The sequence below is a fragment of the Falco punctatus genome (genome assembly GCF_963210335.1).
Source record: "Falco punctatus genome assembly, chromosome: 11".
NCBI classification, from domain to species: domain Eukaryota; kingdom Metazoa; phylum Chordata; class Aves; order Falconiformes; family Falconidae; genus Falco; species Falco punctatus.
The window spans coordinates 26,612,125-26,623,258 of NC_137591.1; the positions used below are offsets into that span (position 1 = coordinate 26,612,125).

Below are 11,134 nucleotides of genomic sequence, written 5' to 3' on the forward strand. Positions count from 1 at the left end.
AGTCCAGAGTCCTCACTCCATCTGGCTGTGGCCTCTGTTGATGTGGATTCTGTGCTTTTCTGGCTCAGTCTCAGCCCTGACTCATTACAGAGGCTCCACACGGTCCCCTCCCGCCAAGGACAAGCAGTCCTCCATGAGAAACTAGGCTGCCAGGACCAAGGGTGCCAGGGTAGGAAAGCCAGCCTGCCCGGAGCACAGGAGCTGCGGTGGTGGCTGGCAGAGCCAGAGCCTCTGGCTGCAGGGGGTGCAGGTAAGGCTCAGCGCCCAGGGCTGCCCCGCAGCCTGCGTGAGGGCGTACTGCTGGCTGCTAGGCTGTAGGGAAGGGGCTCGCTCTGCAGGATGCTGTCAGCAGCACTGGTAACGTGCTGACAAACAGGAGTTGCTGTGAATGTGCTGTACCCGCCCCCCCGCCCCCCCTGAGACTTGACAAGCTGAAGCTCTCACGAGGGCTTCAGGAGCAGGCTGCTGCTGGGAGCTGCCTCCCCTGTTACCCGGTGCCTTGGAGATGGCATGGATGGACCAAACCCTTGGTCACACCATCCCTTCCCCATGGCACTGGGAGCCAGGTGCCCGCGTCCTCACTGCTTAGAGCTGGCCTCAGTGCAGTACTTAAATTGAGAGCAATAGGGAAGAGACGGATTGCTTAGGAAGGCAGAGCTCTTTATGAACCTGAGGACAGACCCCAGAGAGACCCTCCCGGCAGACATAATGGAGCAGATTGTGCAGGGCATGTTTGCGACGGTAACACAATCAGTTACAGTGATTTACAGCATACAGATACATGGGCTATGGCAGAGAAATCTCCGCAAAGCCACAGCTACCACATACATCATATGCCAACGCAGCAGGTGTCCAGCAAGAACATGCAGATTCACAGCATCAGCAGCGAGCTGCTGGATGAACGTGCTGAGCCTCCCCTGGGCTCTGCAGGGACTGGTATTTTTTCATGGGGGAACAGTCAGTGCTGCTGCTTGGCCAGTGCACGCCCTGCCCGACAGCCCATCAGGAGGGCAAGACAGCACCAAACACCCAAGTGCAGGCACAGGAGCCTGCAGCACCGCTAGTGTCAAAGTCTTGGCTGGACAGATGGGGTCTAGGATGTGAGTTCAAGTCCCGGTATCCCCTCCCTGTGCGTGCTCAGAAACCCAGGCGCATGCCTCCAGCTTTGGGAGGGAGTCAGCTATCAACGGCTCCAGAGCGCAAAGAGGGCAGGCGCGTTGAGTGGGGACAGCCAGCAGTACTCCACCACGCTGTACAGTGCATAGCCCAGGAGCAAACCAAAGAGCACGTCCGTCATATTGTGCCTGCCCAGCATGACCCTCGAAATGCTGACGATGAGAGCCCAGAGCACCACGAGGACCCGCAGCGGGACGGCCAGCACCAGGTGACGTAGAATGAAGCGGGAGACCAGGGCAGCTCTAGTGGCGTGGCCGGACGGGAAGGAGTACTTGTCCACCGAGATGGTGACAAACATGTCCATCTTGTTGTGGGTGGGCCGCTGCCGCTTGACAAGCCCTTTCACCACTGCCACCAGCACGAGATCCAGCAGCAATGCTAGGAGACAGTAACCGTAAGTAAGCAAGGTTTGGGTTTTTTGGTTGGTTCTCCCCGTCCCCCTTGGCTCCATGGAAAACAAGGCAATAAACAAAGCAGCCATTAGCTAAGAAGAAAGCACTTGGTTACCAAAACCTGCTAAGAGGAGGCAGTATTTCCCATGGCTACAATACCCAGGCAGGGAGAGCATGGCAGTCAGCCAGCACTTGGCCTTCTCCAGCACATCTTCAGTCTCTGCTCTTGCTGCACGCAGCCCTCATGCAAGGCCAGACCCTCTCCTGCCACAGCCAGCAACAAGGCTCTGCCCAGCTTGCACCCAAGGGCTGTTCTTTCTGCGTAAAATCTGATCTTGCCATGACTCGGGGCCCAAACCCACCCTTAATCTGAAGGCAACAGCGGCGTTAATATTCCCCACAACTCCCTTCCCGACAGCCGTGCTAACTCAGCATTGCTTTGCCTTTCCTTCCTGGCTGGGGGACAAACTGACCCGGGTGAATGATCGATCCACTTCAACTACTCAGCCAGAGCTCAGCGTGAGGGGCCTCAGCTTGTGGGCGGCCAGAGCTCCGGTGGTCTGGCTTCTCCCTGCGGCTGGCAGGATTAACGCCAGAAAGTTAACCGCACTTCGGTTTTCAGGAGCGGAGTAAAGGGTGACTTAAATAATGGTAGCTGGCCCCCAGAGAGCTAAAGGCTGTTGCAGTAGAAGTCACCTGTGAGCAGCATTCAGCCAGTGTTTGGCAAGAGCAGCTTCCCACACAGGGCAGAGGGTGCTTTCTTCATCCCCATTAGCTCGACTAGCCCAGCGCCCACAGCCAGGGCTACTTCTTCCAAGGAAGTCTCGTGAGAGGCTGACTTCTGCTTGTCCTAAGGCTTATTTCTGGACACCAAATCTTTTGGTCACTTCAGTCCATTCCCTTTGGTTAAATACCTGTACCTCCCAACCCCCCTTAAATATAGTTCAATTGCTTTTTCCCGTTTTACATATGGTTTGGGACGTTCAGCTTGGACATTAGGGAACGCTCCTTTCCCACATGGGTGCTGCAACCCTGGGACAGGGTCCCTGAGAGGTGGTGGCTGGCCAAGGCCCCGGTGCTGGGACAGACCTCCTTGAAGCAGAGGTCAGGTTGAAAGCCTCCAGGTCCTTTCCCATAGCCCTGCCGTGCGGGACTGTAATTTAATCACGTGTTGCTAGATGAAAAAGATGAGTAAACTCATATGTTTCCCACCAAAAGGATACAAATTCAAATAATAAGTGTGAGACACCAATTATTTGCAACTTCATAGAAGAGTAAGAACTTGGACCCTAAAAAGGTGTGTTGTTCTGGAGCGACTACGGTTTCTAAGTGAGCAAAAATGAGGAATCTAAGTACACCTAATAGGACGGGATGCCGGGGTGGGGGGGAATGTTACACCACACAAGATTAAAACGCATGCTTTGAGGTGAGTCTCCTCGCTTGCTGATACAGATCAATCCATGCAGGTACTACCTGCAGGGAGCCCAGGGGTGCAGACGTCTGCGTGCCAGAGCAGCTTTTCAGGGAACAGGCTGGTGGCTCAACACTAGGCAGCTGCACCTGGAATGCGCTGTTCTGATAAGCCGAAGAGCTAAAAGAGAGTTCAGCTCCCCGAAAGTCTTGTGCAACCGCAGGAGCCGTTTGGCTGTCAGGAGTTTCGCAGGCCGTGGGTCGGAGCTGTGACGTGCGCCGTACCCAGGCCACCATGCCCTGCGGCTGCAGGGTTACCTGCGCTGGTGCCAGGCACCCCGGGTGAGCCCGCGCCCGGCACTCAGCACCAGCTAGCACCCTCGGGGCTGTGCGAGGCTGAGGTTCACCCAGCTCTGCCCCGTCCCCCAGGTCCCCTTCCCCCCCCCCGCCTCGCAGAGCCCCGCGGTGAGCCCCCAGCCTCACCGAACAGCAGGTTGAGCAGCACCTCCCTGGCGGCAGAGCTGTGGCTCTGGCAGAGCCCGTAGCAGGTGCCGAGCAGCCAGGGGACGCCGTGCCCCGACACCTCGATGACCTTCATCAGGGGCCGCGCACTGCCCCAGGCCGAGCCCTCGGCCGCGCAGACCCCCAGGCGCTTGGAGGCCCAGAGGTCGATGGCGAGCAGGGAGCTGAGGGCGATGCCCACGAAGGACGGGTTCAGCTTCATGCAGTCCTCCTCGGGCAGCGCGGCCGCCGCGGGGCCGCCCGCCTCCCGCCGCCGCGCCGGGCTGTCGGGGGCGCCGGGGCCGCGCTGGCTCACCAGGGACAGGAACTCGGGGCGGCCGCCGCCGCCGCGCCGGTCGCGGCTGCTCCGGGGGCTCGGCATGGCGGGAGGCCTGCGAGAGGCGTGGGGCCCGTCACCGCCCGCCGCGCCTGCTCCGGCCGCCCGGCAACCGGCATGGCACCCCCCGCGCGGGGCCGCTTCCCCTCCCGGACGGCGCCCCGCTCCCCCCGCCGCACCCCCAAGGGCACACCGCCGCCTGCTCGGTACCGGGCAGTCCCACCGCGGCGCCGCTTCCCCTTCCGCCTCCCCCCGCCGGCCGTGGTGCAGCCGGCTGCCGCGGCGCCCCCTGGCGGCGGGGAGGCCCCTCCGTCCGGCCGCGGCCCGCGGGGCGGGGCTCGCCCCGCCTCCCCCCGCCCCCTCGCCGGGCGCACGTGCCCGCCCCGGCCGGCGTACGGCAGCCGGCGAGGGCCCGAAGAGGCGCGGCGGCGGCGCCTTCGCCCTGCCGGCGCCGGTGCGGGCGCCGGTGCGCGGGCGGCGATGCGCTGCGGGCGGGCGGCGGCAGCGGCGGCGGGGGGGGGCCCGGCCTCCCCCCCGGCCCCGCGGTTCGGCGGCGGAGGGTAACGCGGAGCAGCGCTCGGCCATGGGGTGCCTGCAGAGCGTGGCCTGCAAGGCGCGGGTGCGTCGGGAGCAGATCGTGGTGTCGGACGTGTCGGCGACCATCGAGCCGGCGGCTACCGCCATCGAGGAGAGCTCGCCGGTGGTGCTGCGCTACCGCACGCCCTACTTCCGCGCCTCGGCCCGCGTCCTCATGCCGCCCATCGCCCGGCGCCACACCTGGGTGGTGGGCTGGATCCAGGCCTGCAACCACATGGAGTTCTACAACACCTACAGCGACCTCGGCGTGTGAGCACCGGCACGGCCACGGGCGGGGGGCACGCCTGCGGCGGGGGGCCCCGGCACCCACCGCTCCAGCTGCCGACCTCGGGCTCCTCGGCACCCACCGCCCCTGGGCCCCGGCACCCACCACCCCAGCTGCCAACCTCGGGCCCCCTGGCACCCACCGCCTTCGGGCCCTCCAGCACCCACCACCCCCGCTGCTGGCCCCGGGCCCTCGGCACAGCCCCCAGCCTGCTGCAGACCCTGGCACCCGCTGCCCCTGCTGCTGGCCCACGCCTCGTCCTTTCGAGGGCCCAATGGCCAGGGACCCGCTCGGTGGCTGGCATGGGGCTGGGGGCTCTGCCTGAGCCTGGTCGTGCGGGTGGCACCAGGGGTCACGCTGAGGGGTGAAGCTGCTGCTGCTGCGCCTTCTGCCAGGGGCGCAGGCGCCAGGGAGCATCAGATCCCTGTGCTGCCCACCCGCGTCCCCACACTGAGGCACCTTGGCTTGCCGTGGCACTGGAGCGCTTGGGGACACTGGGGCGAGTGGAGGTCATTGCTTGTCAGGGGGCAGGGGGTGGCCATGCATCCTCTGCCGCTCGCAGCCAGCTCCAGAGCCCCAGCGCTTCCCAAGCCGGAGCTGGGACCGGGTGGGAGGTTTCACCAAAGCTGCCTGCTTGCCGTCGCTGTGTGGTGACTGGCACCCCTGCCACAGCCGCGCCATGTTGCTAACGGGGTCTGCAGTCCCCCCCCTCAGCTGTACTGCAGGGATTTCATCACACCAGCAACAGGCGTTAACGGTGGTATTTAATTATTGTATGTGGCTCTGGGCCGGTGTGTGTGTTCAGAGGTGTAAAAACCGCAGGCTGGTGTTGCAGGAGGGAGGTGCTGCAGCCAGTGTGGGGCAGAAGGCTGTTCTGCTCCAGCACAGGGGCTGGTTAAGGAGGGGCTGACCCCAGAGGGGGTCCACGAGGAGTTTGGGCCCACTTGGTTTGATTGTGGGTTAATTACAACACCGTAACGCTGGCAGAGCAAAGGCTTTGGCTGGCCATGAGGAGCCAAATCCGTCTTGGTGTCCCCAAAGGAACCAAAGCCGTGTTTGTTGTTGAAGGTGGTCCTAGAGAGCTTGCGGCGGGCAAGGCGGGGGTCCCCACACCAGGCACTGTTGCTGCTGTTTCCCTGCTAACCTGCCCTTTCTCCTCACATTCCCTAGGTCAAGCTGGGAGCTGCCCGACCTGCGAGAAGGAAGAGTAAAAGCCATCAGCGATTCGGATGGCGTGAGCTACCCCTGGTACGGAAACACCACAGAAACGGTGACCCTGGTCGGGCCCACTAACAAGATCTCCAGGTTCTCAGTGAGCATGAATGACAACTTCTACCCCAGCGTGACGTGGGCTGTCCCTGTGAGCAACAGTAACGTGCCGCTGCTGACCAGGATTAAAAGGGACCAGAGCTTTACTACGTGGCTGGTGGCCATGAACACCACCACCAAGGAGAAGATCATCTTGCAGACTATAAAGTGGAGGATGCGAGTGGACATCGAGGTTGATCCCATGCAGCTGCTGGGGCAGCGGGCACGGCTGGTGGGGAGGACTCAGCAGGAGCAGCCCCGGATCCTCAGCAGGATGGAGCCCATCCCACCAAACGCACTAGTGAAGCCTAACGCCAACGATGCCCAAGTCCTCATGTGGAGACCCAAGCGAGGGCAGCCTATAGTCGTGATACCTCCCAAGTAGAGCGGCGCCGGGGTGTGTGCACGAGGGCCTGGGTGCTGTCAGCCTGCTGCAGACGGATGGGGTTTCTGAGCCAAAGCAGATCTCTCGGGTCCTCCAGCCTTTGTAGCTGCGCTTGGAAACGCAGCTTCTCCTCAGTCGGAAAGAGAGCCTGGCTGGCCCCGGGGGTGCGGAGGAGGGATCGCTGAGCTGGAGGATTTCCCAGGGAGCGGAATCGAGTACTTCGAGGGGCTTGTGGCTGGGAAAGAGGCTGTCTGACCTGAACAGACTCGTCTTCCCTTGCAGGGCGATGCAAGGATCGTGAGTGCGATTGAACCGTGCCTGTGGCAAACGCTGCTTTCCACTCAGCTGGAGGTAGAAGCGGAGGCCGCGCCCGCTGGGTGCGGAGGGCTCCTGTGGTGACCCTTACCACCGGGGCGCGGGTGTCCCTGCAGTGTCTATACCTATGCATTTCGGATTGATAATCCACGCCTCGTCCTGCACGCTGGGACTGGGCGGGAGGGCCCAGGAGTGGCGCGGGCGCTGGTAGCGCCGGGGTGCTGAGCTGGAGCCTGGCGCTGGCTGGGGCTGCGGCCCAGGAGGGGTTTTCTGCAGCTGAGGGGGAGTGGGACACATTTTGCATGCGTCGGGGTGTGTTTGGAGTAGTTGTGAGTGTAGGAGATGCCATAGCTCTTTTCTGTCTTGGAGTGAGATCTAAGGGCAGGTTAGATGTCCTTTCGTTTTAAGGTGCACTAGTTCTTTGCAGTTCCTCAGCCTCCCCGCCCCCAAATCCCGCTGCCTTCTCTCACGGAAGCAAACCCCATTCTCAGCCGAGTGAGAAATCGGGAGCAGTCCCCGTTCACCCGGCCCAGGTGCTTGCTAACTGTGTGCAGGGGGTAGCCAAACCACCGTGGAGGCACCCCGGGACTCGCACGCTTCCACTGCAGACACAAGTCCCTTGCAAGAAGTTGGGTGCTTGCTCATTTCCCATGCAAATGCCAGCTCACGTGGAGACAGACCCTCCTCCTCCTCAGCCACCCGCAGAGTGGAGTGCTTACTGGCAGGGATGCCGGCGGAGGGGACAGCATTGCCCCAGGCTCTGCAGGGATGGGGGTCTCCTCTCTGTGGGTCGGAGGCAGGGGTGTGAGCAGAGGCTGTGTGGGGCAAGCCTGGGTTTGCCCGGGAAGGAGGAGCAGGCACTGCCTCCTGCTGCTGCAGGTGCTTGGGAGGCGGCAGGGGGCTTAGTTTGCCTTTCTCCTTGCCGCTTGCTGCCTGGATGGCTGGCATCGACTGGTCTGCGGTGCGGCACTGTGGGCTCCAACCTGCAATTCCCAGTGTCTCGCCCTTGAGATGCAGCAGAGGTGTAAGCCATGGCTGTGCTGCCAGTGCCCCAGGCACCTGTTGCTCCCGGGTTACGGCTTTTGCTGCTTTCTCTGCTCCATCCACCGCCCCAGCGTGAGCCCTGTGACTCCTCTGGCTCACACCCCTGCCTTCATGCCATGGGAGGTTTGCGCTGCCCTGGGGATGCAGGTGACTCCCACTGGGAGAGTCCCATCTTCTGTCCTGCTGCCAGGAGAGCCCGGGGAGGATGGCCGTGTTCGGCACTTGGGTGCAAAGCCTTTCCTGCGGTATTAGCAGCACTGTCCTCGGCCTGGCTGTCGGGACGCCCAGCCCAGGTCTGCTTTGTTCCCCCCGGTGTGCTGGCACATCCCTGCAGCATTGCTCTGCCAAGCGTGGCCGAGCTTCTGCAAAGCTTCAGCCATGGCTTGTGCTTTTCCAGGGCAGGATGCGCACCGCGGTCCCCGCCGGCAAAGGGGCTCCCCAGGCATCTTAGACCAAAAATCCCTGTGAGATCCCCATGCTACTTAACTATTCTCAGTAGCGTTTGCCGCTGCTTCGATTCTTTATTTTTTCCTTTGGGAGTGTTGCATTTTGATGCCTCGACGCACACTTCCCCGTGCTGGGGCTGGCGGTCCTGCTTCTCCTGCTCGGCCTCACAGCGGGCTGGGAACCTGCTGCTTTTGGTGCCTACATCTGGGTTTTGCTGGGGGCTACAGCTTTGCGGTGGGAGAGGTTTGGAGGGAGGGTGGGCTCTGAGCTTTGGTTTGCTGTGTCTTCTGGGGCAAAACTTCTACTGGGAGCTTGCTAGTGTGGGAAGATGTCCAGTCTTGTGAGACTCTGCCCATGGTTTTGTCCTGATGTGGGATTGACGTCAGCTTTTGCCGTCACCAATGTTTTGTTTCTCAAAAAGTGTGTGTGGAGAGGGCTTAGAAACTCTAAAGACAATTTTTCTTAATGTTTGGGGGAGGAGGAAGAGGGGTAAGTACCTTTTGGTTTCAAATAAGGCAGATGCGTACTTTTGACTCAGTGGGACAGAAATGTCTCTGGCAGCATCACAGCTAAGAAGCCAGAGGAAGAGGTTCCCCAACAACCTGGTAGCCCAGAGATGGGCTGCAGGCGGAGGATGCTGTGTCCAGAGAGGCTATGCGAGCCAGCTCCCCAAAACCTGCAGGGAAGGGCTGGGGCTGCGCTCGGGGGCTGCGTGCTGGCTGTCAGCCCAGGGAGCTGCTGTGGCACTGCCGTGGTGCCAGCTGGCTGGGAGAGCGGGGATGCTGGGGCAGGGATGCTCTTGAATTCATTGCCATCTTTTGGGATGTGCTGGCTGGTCGGAGCCTTGGCACATTGTCTGCCATGACATCGAGACAGCAGCGGCTGCCAGTGTCTGGCCGTAGCTGTAGCCATGTGCCTGAGCTCCCAGGGCTGCCCCAGCCTGCAGGCAGGCTCTGGCTCAGCCCTGGGGCCATGCCTGCCTCCACCCCTCCACACTTAGGCCGGGCTTCCATGCCCGCTCCTTCTCCAAAGGCTGCATTTGATGCACTTAACTCAGTTTTATGTGTGGGTTGTCTTCGTGGGCATTTCCCCGTTAAAAAAAGAAAAAGAAAAAAAAAATTGCAGAAAATTGTTTGCAAAAAAAATTTGGAAACAATTTTTGCAAAAATCTGCAGGCATTTTGCATGTTTGCAAAAGGTGCGTGTTCACACTTGGGTGGAGGTGCTGGCCGAGCATCTGCCCGAGCTCAGTAGCACTGACCGGTGGGTGCAGGGCTTGCGGTGGGTGCAGGGCTCGCGGTGCTCAAGTGAAGGGAGGGAAGGGGGGGAGGCAGTGGCTGAGAGCTCCCGCCTGCGAGTCCAGGTTTGGCTTGCGTCCCCGTGGCCTGCAGCTGTACTGATAGGGACCCCGAGTGGGACCCCCCAGCTGCAGAGCCCACGCCAGGGATGAGTACCCGGACCCCCAGCCTCAGTTATCCATCCAGCCGTGGGATGCCTTCCCTGCACTGCCCTTTCGCACCAGCACCCCGTTATCTCAGGGAGGGGCAGGTCACGGAAATGCCCACCCTCACACTCCCCTTGCCCTGAGCTTCGGGGTGCCCCTTCCCCTCCGTCCCGTCCTCGGGTCATTTATTTATCTATTTATCTATTTATTTATTTATTTATTTATTTATTTATTTATTTAAGTTATTTATTGGTATTTATTGATGGCTGGAAGTTGGGGGGGTCATTTCTGCTGCACGGTGGGGGCAGCTGGGTCCCCCCCCCGCCCAGCCCCCTGCGTTTTGGGGTGCTGCCATGTGTTTGGGAGCACTGCTGGGGAGGGATGCTTGTGGCCCCCCCGCTCCTGCTCCCGTCCCCTTTCGAAGCTTGGAGGGGGAGAAAGGATGGGGAATCACGTCGTGCCTGCTGGGAGGACACCTGGTGCCTGTCCCCTTCCTGCAGAAGCTCGAGGTCCCTGTGCCCCCTCCCCAGGCGCTGTGCTCCCTCCTGTGCCCTTCTGTATTCACTGACCCGGCCTCCTGGCATTTCTCTGGCTGCTCCCGCTGGGTTTGCTGTCGTCAGTTCCCGGAGACAGTGGGAAGAGCCAGGATGTGTGGGTGCCACTATGGAGAAAAGACCAAACCAGGTATTCTGCTGCCGCGTGGGGAAAATCGGAAGAAGAGGAAAGCTGGTTTTGCAGAGTGCCTTAAATACAAATGACTTTACCGAGTAGGGGGCTTGGACTTCTGTCTCTGGATGTTATTACCAACTCGAACAAATGTTGCATTTCACTTCTCTGGGATTAAAAGAAAAACCACTCGAGCTGTACTGGAACCAAACCCTGTGTTTGCTTGAGTCCGTCTGGCTGGCTTGCACCTCTAGGGGAGCAGGAATTCATGGGCTTTTGGCTGTCAGCCCCTGCCTGGCTTGGCAGTGGGACCAGCAGCTGCCCCTGCCCGCCTCAGGCCCCTGGGTCTGGTGATGGGACCTGTTCCCCCTTGTCCCAACTAGCAGGTGCTTCTCTGGTGTCCCAGAGAGGTTGTGCTTGCCCTGCAGTGCCCCTTCCCTAGGGATGCTCAGAGCAGCCTGTCTGTACAAAGCTTGCTGTAGGGCCATGTCCTCAAGCTTCCAGAAAATGGGACAGTCAGTTGGAAAGCTCGGGGGGGGGGGGGCGGCGGGCAGACAGCCCTTTTTCCCAGTGGAAACCAGATCAAGGTGGGGGCTGCATGCTGAGGGAACAGCAAGAAAGCCAGGAGCTCATGCAGCCCAGCTGTGGGGGACCAGGGGCTGCCAAGCTTGATAAGGCTGAAAAATTACACCGAAAGGAGCCATTTCCCCTTTGAAATTGCAGATCCCCCCTCCCACTTCTTGCAGAGTGAAAGAGGCGGAATAAAACTCAAGCCAGAGATCAGGTGTTTTTATCTTCTAGTAAAAGTAATACATGGGGATAATGCAGAACTGGATAATGAAAGTTCA

At 60.7% G+C, this 11,134-nt stretch overlaps 1 protein-coding gene and 1 long non-coding RNA gene across 2 annotated transcripts; one reads left to right on the forward strand and one right to left on the reverse strand.

Moving 5' to 3' along the window:
* Nucleotides 1–1,481: 1,481 nt before the first annotated feature.
* On the reverse strand, nucleotides 1,482–3,447 carry LOC308071640. Its single transcript, XR_013931259.1, has 2 exons — nucleotides 3,042–3,447; nucleotides 1,482–1,554 (listed from the first exon to the last, which is right to left on the reverse strand). It is a non-coding gene; the product is annotated as an uncharacterized lncRNA (long non-coding RNA).
* Nucleotides 3,448–3,461: 14 nt separating this feature from the next.
* Nucleotides 3,462–10,480, forward strand: LOC308071622 (uncharacterized protein). The gene is made up of 2 exons (XM_080407330.1): nucleotides 3,462–4,662; nucleotides 5,849–10,480. Exons 1-2 carry the CDS (start codon nucleotides 3,566–3,568, stop codon nucleotides 6,369–6,371), a joined length of 1,620 nt encoding a protein of 539 aa, XP_080263456.1. The 5' UTR covers nucleotides 3,462–3,565; the 3' UTR covers nucleotides 6,372–10,480.
* Nucleotides 10,481–11,134: the final 654 nt, after the last annotated feature.